The sequence below is a fragment of the Meyerozyma guilliermondii genome, genomic scaffold (assembly GCF_000149425.1).
Source record: "Meyerozyma guilliermondii ATCC 6260 scaffold_5 genomic scaffold, whole genome shotgun sequence".
In the NCBI taxonomy this organism is placed as follows: domain Eukaryota; kingdom Fungi; phylum Ascomycota; class Pichiomycetes; order Serinales; family Debaryomycetaceae; genus Meyerozyma; species Meyerozyma guilliermondii.
Genome location: NW_001809796.1, coordinates 391,915 through 411,439, shown reverse-complemented (window position 1 = coordinate 411,439; position 19,525 = coordinate 391,915). Strand labels below are relative to the sequence as shown.

The 19,525-nt window shown below is 43.7% G+C and overlaps 8 protein-coding genes across 8 annotated transcripts; 4 read left to right on the top strand and 4 right to left on the bottom strand. All coding sequences in view use genetic code 12, as the record gives it.

Moving 5' to 3' along the window:
- Positions 1–224: 224 nt before the first annotated feature.
- On the top strand, positions 225–734 carry RAD59 (Rad59p; the record flags this gene model as incomplete). Its single annotated transcript, XM_001483393.1, has 1 exon — positions 225–734. The coding sequence occupies one exon, from the start codon at positions 225–227 to the stop codon at positions 732–734; it is 510 nt and encodes a 169-aa protein (XP_001483443.2).
- Positions 735–913: 179 nt separating this feature from the next.
- On the bottom strand, positions 914–4,843 carry PGUG_04171 (Elongator subunit; the record flags this gene model as incomplete). Its single annotated transcript, XM_001483392.1, has 1 exon — positions 914–4,843. One exon carries the CDS (start codon positions 4,841–4,843, stop codon positions 914–916), a length of 3,930 nt encoding a protein of 1,309 aa, XP_001483442.2.
- Positions 4,844–4,925: 82 nt separating this feature from the next.
- On the bottom strand, positions 4,926–5,519 carry PGUG_04170 (uncharacterized protein; the record flags this gene model as incomplete). Its single annotated transcript, XM_001483391.1, has 1 exon — positions 4,926–5,519. The coding sequence occupies one exon, from the start codon at positions 5,517–5,519 to the stop codon at positions 4,926–4,928; it is 594 nt and encodes a 197-aa protein (XP_001483441.2).
- Positions 5,520–6,146: 627 nt separating this feature from the next.
- VPH1 (H(+)-transporting V0 sector ATPase subunit a) lies at positions 6,147–8,522 on the top strand (the record flags this gene model as incomplete). The annotated part of the gene is made up of 1 exon (XM_001483390.1): positions 6,147–8,522. One exon carries the CDS (start codon positions 6,147–6,149, stop codon positions 8,520–8,522), a length of 2,376 nt encoding a protein of 791 aa, XP_001483440.2.
- A 91-nt stretch (positions 8,523–8,613) lies between these two features.
- Positions 8,614–10,752, top strand: PGUG_04168 (uncharacterized protein; the record flags this gene model as incomplete). The annotated part of the gene is made up of 1 exon (XM_001483389.1): positions 8,614–10,752. The coding sequence occupies one exon, from the start codon at positions 8,614–8,616 to the stop codon at positions 10,750–10,752; it is 2,139 nt and encodes a 712-aa protein (XP_001483439.2).
- A 106-nt stretch (positions 10,753–10,858) lies between these two features.
- On the top strand, positions 10,859–13,222 carry PGUG_04167 (anaphase promoting complex subunit 5; the record flags this gene model as incomplete). Its single annotated transcript, XM_001483388.1, has 1 exon — positions 10,859–13,222. The coding sequence occupies one exon, from the start codon at positions 10,859–10,861 to the stop codon at positions 13,220–13,222; it is 2,364 nt and encodes a 787-aa protein (XP_001483438.2).
- Positions 13,223–13,346: 124 nt separating this feature from the next.
- Positions 13,347–14,024, bottom strand: PGUG_04166 (CDP-diacylglycerol--inositol 3-phosphatidyltransferase; the record flags this gene model as incomplete). The annotated part of the gene is made up of 1 exon (XM_001483387.1): positions 13,347–14,024. The coding sequence occupies one exon, from the start codon at positions 14,022–14,024 to the stop codon at positions 13,347–13,349; it is 678 nt and encodes a 225-aa protein (XP_001483437.1).
- A 558-nt stretch (positions 14,025–14,582) lies between these two features.
- On the bottom strand, positions 14,583–19,364 carry REV3 (Rev3p; the record flags this gene model as incomplete). Its single annotated transcript, XM_001483386.1, has 1 exon — positions 14,583–19,364. One exon carries the CDS (start codon positions 19,362–19,364, stop codon positions 14,583–14,585), a length of 4,782 nt encoding a protein of 1,593 aa, XP_001483436.2.
- Positions 19,365–19,525: the final 161 nt, after the last annotated feature.

Below are 19,525 nucleotides of genomic sequence, written 5' to 3'. Positions count from 1 at the left end.
TACTGGAACTGAAAACGGTGAATTTGAGCGCGAATCAATCTGAGAATGGACCCTGCGCGTAAAATAAAGAGACAATACAAAAAAGAATAACAAAAAAGAATAGAGATTCGAAAAACTGAAGATCGAAATTGAACAGAAGACAGAAGACAGAATACCAATCCAGATCCTAAACTATAAATCTAAACCTTCAATAACTTCACCGTTACTATATCTGCTTTATTCCCATGAACTCACTTCTTCAAAACTCCATACAAACTTCATGTTCACTCAGTGACTCGTCACTCACCCAATTCTTTCCCGATCCCGCACAGTTTGAGCCTGCCAAAACCTTCAAACCATTGTCTCGGTGGGCCCTGATAAAAATTGGCACTCTCGAAGCAAGACTCGAAAATCTTCAACAGCGACTAAACAAGTCCCGGCATTCACTTCCACCTCGTCTGGTTGTCCTCTTAGCTTCTCGGGTCTTTGGTTACAACGGCTGGAGCTCTCGTGTTTGCAATTGTGCCGTGACAAATATTTCTGGAGAAGCTGAAAAATACACTGTATCGCACACGGCTGAAGTCGAAGTGATACTTTCTGACGGCACAAAATCTAGAGCAAATGGTTACGGAAAAGCCACCAATTTACCAAAGGCAAGAGCGTACAACAAGAGCATCAAGGAGGCAACGACTCAGGCGACAATGAGAGCTATATTGGGGTTGGTGGTGGTGATGGAGGAAGCCGATAAACGATAGTCTGTAAGCTTCGAAAGCTGCTATACTTACTATAAGCTACTGTAAACTGCTATGAGCTACTATGAGCTACTAGCCTTTGTCAAGCTTACTCAAGCTGAACTATGAACATGCAATTACCGAAACATTACTTCCTATACCGATTTTGCATTGGTATCTCATTACGAAACTGGTCCTTTAATCTAGTAATCGAGCATTGGCAACCGTGGAAACTCCGGCACCTTCGGAACAGGTATCTCGTCGATCAAGTACACTTCTCCATTATCATCAATACGCTCACGGTCCTTGATGTCCATTTTGTGAACCTCTTCAATGTTGTCGGAAATGTATTGGATCAATTCCACCCAGCTCTTTTGAAGACTGTACGCTTGTTCCTTCTTCTTGCGTCTCAAGAGTCCTTCAAGAAGTCTTACTGCATCTCCCTGGGTTTGCTCCAATCGCTCCACCATTCGTCCCACAGACTTGATGAGATACTCCTCCTCGTATATGGTGCCCTTCCTTCCCTTGGCACGCTTTCTTTCTTCTCTCTTTTTGTTTTTGGCAGTCTTTCTCGAGGCTCCAGTCTTGGCAGTTCCGCTGGTTTTGCCGGTGTAACGTGTGAAGAACGACGGAGCAGTCGAGGTCTCCGAAGCGGCCACCGATACGTTATCTGCTGTTTCGACAGCTTCAGGATTTTCGTAAAATGAATATGGATCTTGGCTCTTCTTTTCTCGCAACTCGCGCAAACGACGAAGCTGAGAAGTCATTTGGCCCTTACAGTCGGCCAAAAGTTCAGCAATCGTACCAAACCCATCTCCAAGTTGTCCGTCCACAACACTGTCAAGAAGGTCTTTGCGATTATTTTGTAAAGACAAAAGAATTGCTTCGTCATAACGGTAACTTTTGCAGTATAAAACCACAGCTTCCTCCACCTGGTGCAAATAGTCCTTCAGAATGACTGCCGCTTCAGAATACCGGTGATCGTCAGAAAGAGAACTCACGAGCTTTATGGCAATAAAAGTAAGCTTGTCTGTTCCAGCAACAAGAGCCAATGCTTCTCTCCACCGCTTGGCAGTAACATAGCTCTCACAAGCTGCGTCCAACTCGCCCAAGTATTCGTAGCTGACAGCTGCATCCACATACTTTTGTTGCAGAACCAAGAAGTCGGCATACAATTTGGTAATTTTTTGCACTCTTTTTTCGTCATCGTGGTGAATCTGCAATGCTCGCTGGTACAAGCTGTGGTTGACGGTATAGTCGTCAAATTCCTGTTCCGCTTCTGGACCAAGTTGATGTAACCAATCGAGTGCTTTGACGTGGTTTTTCAAGAAGTCGTCAATAAGGAACCGGCGCCGTAACTCGCTTTGTTCATGCAAATTTTGGAGGAAAGGTAAGTATTCTTTAGGGTCCATTTGGGATTTTTGGGCAATTGCCAAGGTCATTTTCACATTATAGATTCCCAACGCTGTCTTGTACAACTTCAAGACGTCTTGCAAGAAGCACAAGTGTTCAAGCGCCAGTTCCGCCTGAGCTGAGTTTTGGAGGCTGTTGATTAAATTGAGTGCCTCGGTCAAATTTGGAGGACTTTGACAGGCGTACGCCGTTACGATGGTTTGAAGATGAGAATCGAAATAGGCGGGTTTGCAAAGCACTTTCAATATAGCATCGCAAATCTTGTTCACTTTACTGTTTTCAACCACCGCAGTATTTTCTTTGTTGCGGATTATCTTCTTGACAGAATTGACATTATTGTCTTCCTGATCTACCTGGGCTTCAGCTGAAATGTCATCCACCTCGCCCAATGTGTCTCTGTACTTTGTCTTTGTCACATCCTCTTCGTGGATGCAAGAGACGAACAAGTCCAAATGTTCTACTTTGTTAATTTGCTTTACGAAAAGCTCCACATTGTCAAAAAATAACTCGCGATCGTAGTCATGAAGGATATCTAAATCAATTCGATGGACACGACAAGCCATGAATGCTTCACCAAACTGCTTGTTACGAATGAAATCACGAACAGCTGTGAGCACCATGATTCTCGGACAAACTCGTTCGAGATTTCCTCGAGGTGCTTGCAACACAACCGAGTATTTTGATGGCATTACAGTGACAAGCAAAGATCCTTGCTCGATTTGGCGGATTCTTTCATCGGAACCTGTTTTCGCAACCTCGTCAAACTCTTGGTATTTTTCGTTCAAGTGAACAAAGCAAAGGTGGTTACGCACAGTTGTGAAAAGAAGATGTGATTCTGTCACTTTGATTGAAGTGACACCGGAACAAATTTGGGTTTCGTTTGCAAAGAGCTTACCGTTGGCTGAGATCCCAAAAGCTGAAATATTGTTGTCTTGAACAGCCATCTCGAAATCTCTGCAAAGTTGAGGAAACCTGGTAACGGGTTGAAATTCGTCGTTTATGTGACGGTACACTGTTCCGTTCGAGGATTCAAGAACCCATGAATCGTAGTTCGAAGACAGTTTGAGAAGAACTATCTTTGCTGGAGTGTCCATTGAGTCTTTGAATGTGATTTTTGCGTCAAGATCGATGTCAAAGAAAAGTACTTTTTGAACGTCTCCGTCGACGAGAACTGCAGCGGTTGAACGTGCAAACGCTATTTGTCTTGGACTCTCGTCTGGCAGGAGAAAGTCTTTCAAGCTTTGCTTCTTCAACACTTTAGAAGGACCTTCAAAGGGCACCGCAATGGATGCCAAATTCTGGTTATTTGTGAGAGCCACCACCAATTCATTCGATGACGAGCAAGCAGTATCAGTAATGCATTCGCCAATCTCGATCTCTCTGTATGCCATTGGCGGAGGAACATTAGCAACAGCCATTGGTGTGACTTTGAGCTCGGAGCCGTCTGTCACCATCACTGTTCCACTGTCAAGTCCTCTGAATGTTGGTCCCGTAGAAAGCGACAGCACCAAGTCTATTATGCGTATTTGTTGGGGACATCCAACCATGAGGTGCAATGGTTTTTCTGGGTGAAATTTGAGGAAGGATATTTCAGCAAAGCTGATTTCCTGCTTCAAATACCAATGGTAATTTTTTGTAGTCCAGAGCTGGATTCGATTCGTGTTGTCGATGGTGCTAAGGACATGCACAGCTAGCACACTGCTGTCGGAGGACCAATGAAGACTTATGATCGTATTGGTATCTGGGTCTAGTCTCGAATTGAACTCTCCATGACGAAGACCATTTCTCTCATAAAATACAATATCGATTCCAGATTCCCCGTCTGTGTGTCTTTGAGTGGACGCTATGTGGCCCTGGGGTCTCCATGCCAAATTATGCTCGAGACCATCAACGGCTTCATTGACACTGTCGAGTTCACCTTCTCGACTGAATACTCTTATGACTCGACGATCGTACTTTTCGCCTGTATCTTCCACCACGACCAGTTCTATGGTAGATACTGCCAAGTAAGCACTGTCTCCTCTCCACGAGATGGTGTTAACTCCCAAATCCGCCGTAGACAAAATTCCTTGCTCGATTTCACCTACTGTAGGGTCCTTGAGATTGTCCACATTTTCATGCAAACCGGCATGTTTTAACGCCTCTCTTTCTCTCTGGGCAGCCATGGCTCCTCTTCCCTTGAACTGGGTTTCTTTTTTACCCCATCCTACGGAAACATGCTTGGAATCGGTGATTTTGATGTCGCTGGGATCCAACATTTTTTCAGCCACCGGTTCGAGTTGGCGGGAAAGAAGAACCAACTTGTACTCCGCCGTCAAAACAGCAAATGTTTCTTCGTCATAGGACCACTCGGCAGCCCAAATACCAGCATCAATTGAACCTACAATTTCCACTATGGTTGTGTCTGGATCTGGAGCGGTGGGATCATAAGTTGCCGTGATAATATCTCCGTTGCTGAAGGCAAACACAAGCTGACACGAGTCCACAAAGTGCGCAAAGCTCTTTAACGAAGCGTCAGACACCGGAAATGACGCAAGAACGGCAGTTTCACCGGTTTTCATGAACAGTTGAACTTCGAAAATTCCGGACTCGGGCAGCGTAAGTGCAAAAAGAATGCTATTTTGTGTAACGTCGAACACCGCATCGGCTATGGTGAGGTCAGGGTACGTCCTGGACTCGGGAACCACCTGGCCCTCATTCAAAATTCGAAGGTTCCTCATAGTTCTGAAATCTGCGATGAGATTGAGATTCGCGAGTTGGGATGGGTTTGCACCCGTGCACCCATACTTAAGGTTTTTCTATTCATGACATGCTCTTATCTATATACTCGGCCACGGCATCTTTGATCACCAAATTGGGGTAGAGTTGGTCTTCCAGCACCCGCTTTCGTGTGAGAGGGTCGTAGGGTCCGTTATGCATGAAATGGTGGAGAAGATTTTTTTTCTCGTACGTGATTCCGCAGGGTGTAACCACCGGATCTAGGAAAATATTGAGTGATATGGGATCAAGGAGCGAATCGGGAGCATCGTCAATTTCGGAACTTTTTGAATTCCGATTTTGCTGCAAATGTTGCTGAACCACTGCGCTAGAATGGTTGTTCCTGCAGATAGCCCGAAACTGGTCCCATTCCTCAGCATGCCGTTCTAGAACAGCCACCAATTTGTCAGGGTTTTTCTTGTCAATTCCCTTGATTTCTAGACGATGGTCTTTCTCCAAGGCATGGTAAAGACGTTTATAAAGTGTTTTGCTTACAATTCCGGTTGATTTGTCGAGGCTTTTGATGTCGCGTTTAATGGCTGCAATATCTCGATCTATGTACGCAGCCACCTCAGAAGCCGTACCTCGTACCATGTTGTTCGAATCGGCCACGAGCGTTTTGGTCTTGAAAAAATTCATGCTTTTTGGTTATTTTTCATCGGTGCAAACTATATATTTATCCGTAACGTCGATTGACGTAAGCGCCGCACAGAGTGCAGACGCACTCTCGATCACAGAAAACGGTTGCTGCGGCTTCAAAAATAGGAGAAAAAGCTGACAAACTAACAGAACATTTGTAAGACTATCCAAGTTGACTTAGCCAGACTTTGATTTGGTTCAAGACAATTAGCTTTTGGTTCGTCGATGAAAATGTCGCGCGACATTCCATTGTTCCCGGAGTTACGTCATAGTTGACAAGCCACTCCTCAGCGTTGCTTCGAGATAAAATCTGCTTTTGCTGCTATTTTCTTTGAACAACCAGCTTTTCTCTTCTTCAGCAATAGGATTTTTATTGAATTTTTCTCTTATCGGATTCCTGTCTTACCTGCAGTTTGTTTCGTCGCCGCTTATCTGCAGTATCCTCCCTCCTGCAGTACCCGTCTCTTCCAATCTCAATTCTCATTTCACCCCAACACTTGCCATCATGACGGACAAGTATGAAGCTGTTTTTCGTAAGTCTTTTGGTTGTTTCCGGTGCATCGTGACACGCTGCATTGATCAGTCACAAAATTACCTTCTTTTTATACTAACACAGGCTCTGCGGAAATGCTGCTTGTCCAGCTTTATGTTCCTACCGAAGTGTCTCGGGATATTATTCATCAAATTGGACAACTCAATCTCGTTCAGTTTCGGGACTTGAATGCGAAAGTCAATGAATTCCAAAGAACTTTCGTCAAAGAGCTTCGAAAACTCGACAACATTGAGAGACAGTACACTTTTTTTAAAGCTCAATTGGACCGTAAGGGTATCGAAGTAAGCAGCGACCCATATGCCGTTGAATCGACAGAGATTCCTCCCCAGTCGGAGATCGACGAGCACGCAGAAAATGCTCAACTCTTGGAGGACAGAGTTAGCCAATTGACCGAGTCTGCTGGTGTTTTGTACGACCGCCAACGGGAATTGAAGGAGAAAAAATGGACGATTCATGCGGTTGACAACTTCTTCAAGTCTTCTGTAGGGGCCCCTTCTTCGGGTCAAGACGAGACAGAGGCACTTCTTTCGGCGTTGGAAGAGGGTGGTGGAGCCACTGCTGCCAATGGTTCTCGTGGTGACTCGAGTTTCATTTCCGGTATTATTCCTCGTTCCAAAGCCATTACGTTGCAGCAGATTCTTTGGCGTGTATTGAGAGGAAATCTCTATTACTACTCGGAGGAAATCTCCCAGCCAATTTACGACTACAAGTCCGACACCTCAGTTGACAAAAATGCTTTTATCATTTTTGCTCATGGTTCGTTGATTCAACAAAGAGTGCGCAAAATCGCCGAATCGTTGGATGCCGACTTGTTTGACGTGGATATTACCCCGGATTTGAGACGTGAACAACTTAAAGAAGTCGACGAAAAACTTGCAGATATGTCCACGGTTGTGGCCCAAACTGAGCACGCTTTAAGTTCTGAGCTCATCGCTATTTCCAGAGACTTGGCTAAATGGTGGGAAGTGATTGCTCGTGAAAAAGCCGTTTACTACACCATGAACAAGTGCGATTACGATGCTCTGAGAAAACTGTTGATTGCCGAAGGTTGGGTTCCAAAAGACGAAATCGAAACCCTCCAGAAAACCGTTCGCAGCGACTCAAACTTTCCCACCATTGTCAACTTGTTGGAAACCTCCAAAATGCCTCCTACATTCCACAGGACTAACAAGTTTACCGGCGCATTCCAGAGCATTTGTGATGCATACGGCATAGCTACCTACCGTGAAGTTAACCCCGGATTGCCCACTATTATCACTTTCCCCTTTATGTTTGCAATCATGTTTGGTGATTTGGGACATGGTTTTATTTTGGCATTGGCAGCGCTGCTTCTCGTTTTGAACGAGAAAAAATTGGGGATGATGAAAAAGGACGAAATCTTTGATATGGCTTACAGTGGTCGGTACATTCTTTTGTTGATGGGTGTCTTTTCCATGTACACCGGTTTCTTGTACAACGATGTCTTTTCCAAGACCATGACGGTGTTCAAGTCAGGATGGGAATGGCCAGAAAATTTCAAAATAGGTGAAACAATTAGAGCTACTCAGGTAGGAACCTATGCATTCGGTTTAGACCCTGCTTGGCATGGAACTGAAAATGCACTTTTGTTTTCCAACTCCTACAAAATGAAACTCTCCATTTTGATGGGGTATATCCATATGACATACTCGTACATGTTCTCCTTGGTGAACTATGTCCACTTCAACAGCATGGTGGATATCATCGGAAACTTTGTGCCAGGTCTTCTCTTCATGCAAGGTATCTTTGGTTACTTGTCGTTGTGTATTGTCTACAAGTGGTCTGTCGATTGGTTTGCAATTCAACAACAGCCTCCAGGACTTCTTAATATGTTGATTTCAATGTTTTTGTCTCCTGGAACCGTCGCAGAGCCATTGTATAGTGGCCAAAGTGGAGTTCAAGTCTTCCTTTTGTTGATGGCTTTGGTATGTGTTCCATGGTTATTGTTGTTCAAGCCTCTTTACTTGAAACGTCAAATGGACAAAGAAGGCTATCACGCTGTGGAAAATGGAGCCGAAGAACATGGTGACGACGATGAAGAGGGCGAAGATGGACACAACTTTGGTGACATTATGATCCACCAGGTGATTCACACCATCGAATTCTGCTTAAACTGTGTTTCTCACACGGCCTCTTACCTTAGATTGTGGGCCTTATCGTTGGCCCATGCCCAGCTCTCGACTGTGTTGTGGTCCATGACCATCCAGAACTCGTTTGGAATGACTGGATTTGTTGGCGTATTCATGACAGTGATTTTATTTGGTATGTGGTTCATCTTGACGGTGGTGATTTTGGTGGTTATGGAAGGTACTTCTGCCATGTTGCACTCTCTCAGATTGCACTGGGTGGAATCTATGTCCAAGTTCTTCGAGGGTGAAGGTACCTTATACCAGCCATTTGGCTTTACCGACTTGTTGGTCAATGTTCTCTAGACATTTAGATATCTGCACTATGCAGGAAATAATTGCAATTCTCACCGATGCTCATCTCAACTTTTTGGTATCGCGATTTCTTCTGTAAAGCATGTTGCCATTGGCTGTGATTTTGAGTGAGTTGCAGGAGCCTAAGACAATTGTTCCGGTGCTCTCCAGTCTCCGCAGTGGCTCTCCCGTCTGGCTGAACATTTCTGGACCCGACCAGAAGCATTTGGTGTCTCGGACCTTGAACCTTACTCGATCTTCAATTCAGTTTCGGCGGTGGTTTGGCATAAATGTGATACGCGTGTTGGCTGACAACTACAAAATTATGGCTGGTGATGGTCTGCAGATCATAGGACAGCTTTTAAAGCTTTTAGAACAATGTAACCAGTTCACCAGTGCCGTCTACTTCAAGTCATTAGTTGAGTGTATCGACCATGTTTGCGATAGTATTCGAGGAAAACCTACTATGACTCGAGAACTCCTCACTCCCAACTTGCCTGCTATCATTGGTTTGTACTTGGAGAAATTTTCACACGATCCAGCCTACTTGGTTTCCAGATTAGCACCGTATATCAGAGCACATCCAACCACGTTTCGTCCTTTTGGGAACAAGCTAAGATCAAAGATCATGGAAACCATACTCAGTCCTGCGTTCTCCAACTTTCCAGACTCCAGCAAGGACATTTTTTGCAATACTCTTTCCACACTCTGTGCAGTGGAAAAGATAGAACCTGAAGAAAGGTGGTCACTGGACTTATTTTCTCTTATTGGAGAGTTATCCAATACGCTAGAGATATACGGAGAGTTCCTCAATTTCGAAGACGATGCCGAATTGGGCAAATTACTCAAAAAAATTCCCCGTTCGTCATCTGGTGAACTGGAATTTCCTTCTCTTTCAATCGACATCAACGACCCTTCCTCGTTTTATTCTTTGCCTGAGAGACTTGATATCCTCTTGCGACTCATTCGTGGTTACTTACTGGCTCCTACATCGTTTGTAGCCAAAGTTCCATTGGGAATTATAGCGTTGGTCGTCGAAGCCGTCCTTTCAATTAACTCTCGTTTTATACCATTTAAGCGAGAAATACGAGACGAAAGCACCAAGCAAATAATTCGAAATACTCTCCAGTGTGCTCACTCTTCTGCTTTGGGGCTTTTGAAGGTATTACCTCTGATTTTCCGTGGGTCTTTGGTTCCATATATGCGGCGAATTCTTGGATTGTTGGAAACTTTGATCCCAATGAAGAAAAAGTCGCTTGATACCGACCAGATTGTGGCTAATGAACAATTCATCTGTCTTGTTCTTGATTGTGTTGCTTGCAACATTTCCTTGGTTTCCTACTACCAAGACTCCACCGGACTCGTGAGGCTCATAGATGCCGCAATGGCTATAGTTCAGCCTAGATCAAGTTCGAACACAAGCTCAAACACAGCAAACACAATTTCCTCCAATGGTAAGAAGAAAAAGAAACAAGCTTCTGTTCCTCTTGCCGATGTTTTATCGCACCAGCATCTCTTCAACATTTCAGTTTCCGAGTCCACCACAAACCATGTTCAGTCTTTCGTCAATACTTTGATTAGTTGTGCTGATCTTCCCTCCGCCCAGCATAATAAGGTGTGCAAATTTGTCATAGTGGAAGCAGTCAAGGCATCTCATCATATTCAAGAGGGAACTGTTCCTAAGCAACTTCGAAACCTCTTGGTCAATGCTGTGTTGCATCCCGGTTTTGAAACCACCTCTATCTTGCCAATTGTGTGCAGCATTTTGAAGGAAGACGAATTGTTGAGTGTTTTCAGAAACCCAAGATTTCCACCGGTATTGAAGGCAGTTGAAGTGAAGGAGGAAGAAGAAGAAGAAGAAGAAGAAGAAGAAAGCGAGGAAGAACCTGAGGAAGCAGAGGAAGCTGAGGAAGTGGTTAACGGAAGCAGAACGGAACGGGAAGTTGCACCAGAAACCAAAGAAGTGGAACCAGAAAACAAGAGACGAAAGATCGAAATTCCCGAGGCTGTTTCTGTTGAACCTCAAGTTTCTGAGCCCCAAATTTCCACAAGTCTCCAGCATAGCATAAGCAATCAACCTGAGCCAGCTGAGCCAAAAAACTTACGAGCACCAGAGCCAGTTAAGCAAGCTAATAATCCCAAGTTGACCGAGCCATCGGCTGCGAAAGATCTTAGAGAAGATTTCTCAGACGACTCGGATTTCGAAATGCCCGAGATCGATGTTGACTCGGACGACGAGTAGCGGATCCCAGTGGCCAAATTAGCCATAAGTAGTAATAACATTTTTCTGTCTCATAATAGAATACTTTTTGCAGCATTTTTCATTTTCGCGAATCTTTATTTCCTTTATGACGAATGTACTACTCACAGAAGACATTACTCCCATCCGAATATGTCTACTTCTTCTTGTATCCCTATATGCTGGAAATCGGATCCCCATTGAGTGCTGTCGACCCTTGATGACTGTGGTGGTTAGGTTTCTTGAAGACGAGTCACTACTGAATGACAAAGGGGAATTGTTATTGTTTCCTGGACTTCTAGAACTCATAGAACAAGTCAAAATTGAGGCATTGAGACACGGAAATGACTCCACCTCCAATAGTTTGACCCTGTTGTTCCTTCTGGAGCTCTGGAGCATAAAAAATGTTGATGATCTTGACTTCAAAGTCAAACAAGCCGAGCTGTTTCTTCTGCCCAAAGACACCATAGTAGTGCAAGATGGCCCAAATGCCACCACAAAGGCCATATCACCTCGGTCTTTTCTTGGGGGAGTTATCCTGAAGCTAACCACCACGTATCGGCTTCTACAGTTTGATGAAGTGTTTCTATTTTTTGCATCTTTTGTCGACTTTAGGGCTGAATCTCACCACTTGTTTGTCAGTCTCGGCGGAAACCCACCACATGACACAGCCCCCAACACAGATGCTAACGTCTATACACACCTCACCAGCCAATTGCACGAAACTTTGGGCATATCCATCACCGCAGCTGAATCACATAATACCACCACCGGGCTCGTCTCTTTATCAAAATCATCCACCCAAGCTCTTCTTGAAAAACAGGTAATTCTTTTGGAGACTTATGGCGGTACGCTTCCTTCTCTGATGCGCCAGGTGCTTTCTGCTATGGCGTTGCAGGACCAAGGGCCATCTCTGGCTCTCAACTTGACTTTCAGCCAAGCCCCATCTTACTACTATGCCAACTACTTACAAAACCTCCATGAGTCCAACTACCACGGAGCTCTCGATTCATTGCATCAGTACTTTGACTACATGGTTTCCAATAACTCAAAGTACTTTTACCATTTTGCCTTGATTTCCCGAGCGTCGTTGCATCAGTATTTCGGTGAGTACGAGCAGGCTCTCGATGCTATCGAAGAAGCTATATCGGTGGCGCGGGAAAACAAGGATAACTCGACGCTTACCTTTATTCTTTCGTGGCTCTACAATCTTATGAAATGCAAGCCCGAGCTATGGAAAAAACAGACTTTTTACCACAACAATAATGCCCTGCATCTTCTCGACTTTCTCATTACCAAGTCGCAATCGGTGTCGCTACTGCTTCATTGCATGAGCTTTCTCTATGAAACCGTTCATATCATGGATTCTGCCGGAACTATGGGAAGATACCTTGAAAGTCTCGTGAAAGCATTGTATCTTTCTCTCAATGATTCGAAGCCCACTTACATTCGTGCCCTCGAAATGGCAACCACGGCTTGGGCAAGAATAGGCCAGCCACATATGTCTGAGTTGTACATTTCAATGGCTTCTGATACCGCAAATGAAACTGGAAAACTTTCTGACCAGGTGACGATGGAAATTCGGCGCTGCTTTCTACGGTTTGCTCATGAAGACGGTGAGGAATTATACAAGAATATTTGTTCACTTCAAAAGCTTGTAAACAAGAAAGACCAGGCGTTGGAAAACATGGTCAAGATGCGCTGTGTCATGTTGTTAATTGAGCTCCATCTTCGAAATGGACGCCTCTTCCAAGCTAGGGAGCTTGTTGGTGATTTGCTTTGCAGCGACAATCACGAAAACGATGTACGAGTTGAGCTGGTTTATCTTAGTGCAAAAGTGGAAATGGCACTTGGAAATTATGCTTCTGCTCTTGCCAAAATCTCTTCGTTTTTGTCTTCGTTAGACGAGCTGGCTTTCGAGACAGATCTTAGTCTTTATGGTCTTTTCCGTCTCAAATTACTTCAATGTACCATATACAACGAAACGGGAAACCCGCTGAGAGCGTTCAGCTTGTTGATGAGCCAGCTTGTAAGGGCCCGAGACGTTGGTTTTTCGTCAATAGCATGCGAGGGCATTGTACTTTTGGCTTCTGTTCAGGCCAATCTTGGTGGTTTTCAAGACTCCTACAAGATTCTCACTGCAAACATACCCCGGATTTTGGCCAACTACAACGTGGAACTTACATCAAGCGCATATTATGAGCTAGCTACTGCGTGCTATGGTATGGCAAGGACAAAAGATACCACTATTGGTCCGGAAAAAGATCTTTTCAACAAATTTCTACGCTATCTCAACGCTGCTATAAAAGGATTCAAAGCCATTAAACATTCCAAAAACCTTTTAAAGTGTTTTGAGCTAGAAGAAAGTATGGCAACGTTCAAAGAAAACAATGATTTGGTGGGCCATGCTCACCGTGCCATAACCAAGCTCAATGCACAATTGCTGGAGGAGTGTGTGAAAATGATGGTTTGATGCGGGCATGAAAGATTCATACCACATTCTGTATTCCACAATCTCTGTGTCCACATTCTCTGTATTGCACTAACTACTACACTGTATTACTTGACCAATTCGGCCTACCTCTGCTCTTACTCTCTTACTCTGCCTTGCGCTTCGACTTGTCAGCAGCATCCAACTTGATCATGATGAGTGCGGCAGCCCGAAGCTGGATCACGTTGGCAACCTGCTTGAAAAACCACACGGGAGCACTGACAAAAACCAACACGGTTCCGAGCCAGAAAAAATTAAACGAATGCAAATAGACTGCCACGTAGAACAATTCGTTGACGAGACACACCCCAAACAAAACCTTTCGGTTTGTGTAGTACAAATTTAAGATCTTGGACTGCTTGGCATCGACATTTTTGTGCGAGGCAGAACCCGAGGTTGTCATGGCATACATGTGCATGTAATGAGACGTCAAATCAAGCGACACCAATAGCTGCCAAACAAGAAAATATTGCGGGTACAACACACACAAGTAGCATATTAACGATGTAGTGGCACATCTATCAGTTACCATATCCAAAACGGCTCCAAACCGGGTTCCCTGGTCAAATTTCCTCGCAGCCCATCCATCAAATGCATCCAAAAATCCAGAGATTCCATAGAGTGAAAGCATGGCCACCGGGTGGCGTTTCATACACACAAACGAGAGAACAGCCGTTAGTATTCGGGTATAACCAATCAAATTGGGAATGAAAAGTAGAACATCTTTGGGAGTTACGGATTGTTCGGAAGGTGCCGAATGATCCTCGGGCAATTTCGACGCCATATTCAATCAGATGCTGCAGCTGTAACGATGTATCAGTTTACTAGAAGTCCTCAAATCAAGTGTGGATCCAGCACGTTCAATTGGGCTTCATAGATCTGGGGAAGAAAACTCGCCTGGGACACTTTTTTCATTGACATGGTGCTGCTGATGTAAGCGGCGCATGCGACACTCCCGGAAACTGCTCGGTTGGGCGAGGCTTGTGCTGAGGGCATTGAGATGAGAAAGGCAAGTTGAGGTGATTTTTGTTTGTTGTCTTAATGGTTTGTCTGTTTTGCCTTGGATAAATATCTTCGTTTTGTAAATATTTTTCTACATAATTTTGTAATTTTGCAATTTGCAACTTTAATTTATTTCTCATTCTTCGTATTATTATATCATTAATGTAGTTCATCAAATACCTCTCACAGTTCAATTGTTCCGTACTTTAGCACTTTAATCTCTCTCTTTGTTCAAGCCTGTCTCCCTAATTCACAAGCTAAATCTTCATTTTAGTCTTCATTTTGTCTTCATTTTGTCTTCATTTTGCAACCTTCTTCAACTTTATTCTCGACTTTCCATCTACCACCCCACAGCTTCCTCTATTGTCTGGTGTTTCTGGTCGAGCTGCGACTTAAACACAACGCTTCGAATCCTTTCAAAATACACATCACAGCTTTGGTTCTCGCATTGTGTTTCCAAGCCTTGAATCGAACTGCCACAAGCATAAGTGGAGCTAATACAATGATAACAAGTTCTTGCAACTTCAGTCAAATGACGTTCTCTGTAACGAGTGCTCATCACGGAATTCACCATCAATGCCTGTTCGTTGCTGAGGCACTCACGGCACACACTTGTAGATTCACCCTCGGCAACTTGTCCTCCACAGTTAATGCAAGTTTTCGACTTGATATGTCTTGACATCTTCAACACTCCAGTGTGGAGATCTGTAGCCGTCTGCTTGGGAATTTCCTTATACCAACCTCGTATATCCGCTCCAACTAGATTGAAAATTCTTTCCAACGGAGGAATCAAAACTCGTCCTATGTAGTATTCATAGTCAAGGCGAACCGGCCGCAAGTGCCTATAAGCTTCAATGAACTCTTCTGGAGGCACGCTTCTATCACGTATTCGAGGTTTCTCGGCATCTTCAATAACCACATACGGTACTCTTTCTCTATACTGAGGTTCTGACCGAGGATCTCGAGCCACCTTGCGCATTGCAACCATGGCTCCAGCAGGTATGTGGTTCAAGCTTTTGTAGGTTCCAAAACGGACTTCCTTTGCAAAGCAAAAGTCCCGTATCGATATTCGGTTGGCTATGATTTTGCGGAACTGAGTGAGAGTGTAGTCCTTGACGAGCGACAAGTCTTTGGTAGTGAAAAGTATTCTTAGTGCTTTTTCAACTATCTTCTGTTGAGCTGGAATTCCATCTCTTCGAATCGTCTCAATTCCTTTCGCCTGGAATGTAGCTTCTTGTTGGGACTCATACTCAAAGCAGTTACCAACATACCTCTTTTTGCTCAATAGAACGCATGGATGGTATACCTTTTCAAACTTCAACTGAATGGGATCCGGAAAAAGCGAAGTTATATGTGCTGCTACTTCACGTCCAATCTTAAATGAGTCTTCCTTGCTTCGTCCAGGCAAATACATGAACAAAGAGTCAGTATCACCATAGACAACTTTAGCACCATAGTTTGCCAGCTCAATGATATTAATTGATTTCGTCAAAATCTCTCGCCCGGTGGATACAATTGCATCGGCAATGGCAGAATTCGGCATTCTTCCGCTGAAAGATGCCGAAGCATAACCATAGGTGACATTTGCAATCAACTTGAGGGCTAATTGTCTTGAATTGAGCAATTTGGCGAGATTGGTGTCGTCTTTAAACATCAGCATAACCGTTTTCACCTGTATTCTTGTATTCAAGATTTCCTCAAGCATCTTGGAAAGTAGCGATTTGCGGACAGAACTCTTGGCAAACATGTACCCATTTGGTGAGAGATTGATGTCGTCGTTCTCTTTCAATAGGTTAACAAGTCCTGGTGGTAAGTCCAAGTGCTTCAAGAAACCAATGGTGTTTTTCTTGGGATCAAATCCATCTAGTCTTCCCAATAGTGTGGTGAAACAGTAGTTGTACGCAATCATGATGGATGGATACAAAGATTGAAAATCCAAAACCACCAAAGGCGACTTGTAAAAGTTTGCGTCAGGTTCCAATATCAACGATATAGCCTCGAGCGGCTTCATATTACTCACTTGGGTCTTTGAAGGTGAATTCAATAGTAAACTTTCAACCTTTGAAATCCGCGATAAAATCGATTCCACTTTATACTGAGACCCACGAAAGAATACAGAGTAAAAGTCAACTCCAATGAACCTGGCTTCTTCTACATTCTTGGTGATAATCTCTCTAACGTCAAGAATCTTCTGGACCAAAAGTATGCGTTGCATGTAATAATTTAGGACGAACAAGAGCTTGCTTGCATTGTCACTGCGGAACCACTTCGATAGGGATCTATTGGAACACTTGGCTATTGTTTGGTGCAAAATATGAAAGACAACGTTTTCCAAAGAATACGACGTTAAAGTCACATTGGATCGAAAAACTCGCCAAACGTTCAACAAGTGCCGCCCATTAATCTTGAGAGCCGAGGTATGAGTATAGCCCCACCTATCTCCAAACTTACCATTGCTTTTGAAAGTACAACGACTAAGCAATGGTAGCAAATTTATGTCGTATGCCGCTCGAAATCTCTCAACCAAATATCCCCAGCTCGAAGCATTGATTTCGTAGCCACAAAGAATGTCTGGGTCGAATGCTTCCACGAGAAAAAGGAGACGGTCCACCATTGATTTCTCATCCTCAAAGGTCTCGATTTTCATGTCAACAGCAGACTTTAATAGGTGGACGTTGTTACAAGTTTCACGGTTAACTAACACTCCAGTAACGGGAATCTTGTCAAACATAAGATTTGCATCGTCAAAATGATAAAAAATTGCAGAAACCAGATTTAATTCTGGATCTGGAAGCGAATTGGAATCAGTATTCACATGGATCTCAGCATGAAAGTTCGTTAGTCGAATGAAAGAATCTGGTCTTCGTGACGACAGTTCCAGTCGATACGAGTACTTGAATTTGGCAGCGGTTCCACTATTAGGATGCTCAATTTGTGTGTATGTGTTCCGCTTCTTTTTCTCTGTTGCAAGCCAATCTTTTATGCTTGCAGACAGCGGTGGTGTAACAGCATACTCCCATAAATACAGCTTTTTGTTCAAACCCATGCCACCTGAAGCTGATTTCAACACACTCTTGACACTAAATGAAGGAGTGCTTTGACCTTGTAATCTGAATGGAGCAATGGTGGAGTCATTGAGACAGGGAACCACGATCTTTTTATTGGCAAAAACCAAAGGTTTCGCTGCCCCATCAACGGACTTGGAATAGAAAGGATCAACATAGTCCACCTGGAGAATGCCTTCTGAATCTAGTCCATCTTTAAAGCATTCTTTCTGTATTGCAGCCGGTTGTTTCAATTCATAGCAGTATCCATTGCAACTCGACAATTCGATTTGGCTGACTAACTCTTGTTGCGGTTCCAATTCGGAAAACGAGCTATTCACTTGTAGAACAGGAGACAGAGGAGGCTCTTCAAGTGGTCTTTTGAGAGAATGCCTTTGAGTCATCTGCAACATAGCTTCATCATTGATGATTTGGGAGTGTTCTTCTGGCTCGTCCGTCTCAGAATTGATCGCCAAAGGTTCATTTTGTTCACTCTTTTCTTCATTTTGTTCGCTCTTTTCTTCAGTTTCGTTCTGGTCAGAGTCCCACGGCAGGTCCAGAACCTCTTTTGAGGAACTCAAAGCATCTGAAAGAGAATCGAAAGAACTCAACACTTTCTTTTGCTCTTTGGCTTGCGAGAGCTGAGAAAGTTGCGACTGAAACGATTCTTGCTTTTCGCTGAAAAGAGAGTCATAACCAGACCATTGAAGTAGTTTAGGTTTTGGATCGTATGTTTTTTCAATATCGACGAGTGCAAACGACGACGGAAGTTCTGGATGGTCGTCTTTTATTCGGGCTTTCGAGTAGCTTTTGTAGTCGGTTTCGTAGGCTCCGGTCAAGGTTATAACATAGTCCAATGATTTTCGAAGTTCAGTTGAATTAGCCCACTCCGTTGATCTGAACCCTAAATTGTTACCGATGTTTTGTGAGCTCACCGGCTGTCTTCCTCTGATCTCACATTGGTATTTCAAGTCCTTTACGATATGCAGTGTGGATGTCAAGTAAGTTGGAGTTTCCACCAGATTGGGGTTGAAATTGTATCGTTCAACAAAGTCATGGTGAAGATGCCTAGCATGCAAAGTATTTCTATTAGCAATCGAGGCAGTGATAGCGTCTATTTCAAGGACACTGTTGGCTATTCTGGGATAATGTCGAGGATTGAGCACTGATTTTTGGGTCAAATATTTGCGCAAACTGTGCTTTAAATGTGCTGTATTCGTAGTGGAAATGAAGCTAAGAGCCGGAGAATTGTAGTCAAGAACAGGAGACCTGAACCAGAAAGAGTCCAATTCAACCCAACCACAGCCATATAAGTTGAAATCCGTGAGGAATTGAAGAAGCATAGGCAAATGGGTCTCGTATACATTTGGCTTGAACTTTTGTTTTGTGGAGCAAAAGTTGGCAAAGTTGATTTTCTTATCATGTATCAAACGTACCAATCTTGTCTTGTAAACTGGAGAAAGCAATGATACTTTCAACATGCATTTGTTACCCACTTGGTACCCATATACCGGGGTACCTTTACAACGAGAAATCCGTGCAATAAATCTTCTTTTCTGGTCCGATCCTCCAGCAGTAGCCTCAGGCAAATTGGTGTTGGTTCCCTTTTCATTTTCGTATTCATCATCGTCACCTGGATTGCGAAGAAACGACTCTCCGAGACATGACTCCAAATAGGAAATTATCGTTTGTAATGGAACGCTATGAACAGGAGCGTCAATATAAAAGTATGGAAAGAAGTTGTGCACGTGCAAGACGGTGGTAAATGACAATGCAGACTCATCAAGAATGGTTGCAGATGCAGTAGTTGAGGAAGAAGTTGCAACCGAAGATTGGGGTTCGGTATTAGAAACCGAAAATGAGCCGTAGATGCGTACAATTGGCACCACATGTACCTGTCCATACAAGCAGTCTATATCCAGCGGTAGCGACTGATAGGTGTCATAGTCGTTGAACTGGACTTTAAAGCCCATGCACTGAGTAGATAAAAGTGCAGATAAGAAAAATTGAAAGGAGTGCAGATAAAAGGAGTGCAGGTGAGAGAAGAGACTGCATATGACAAAATGAAGACTGCACATAAAACATTGTCTTAGACTAAAAATAGCGCCGTAGAGATATGCCAATTAAGTCATGTAATAGGCGATGTGGCGCAGGAAAGAAACCAGTCTAGTAATAACCAAAAGCATGAGCCAAAAATGAGAAGATTTGAAAATAAGTTGCATTGGAGTGATTAGAATGT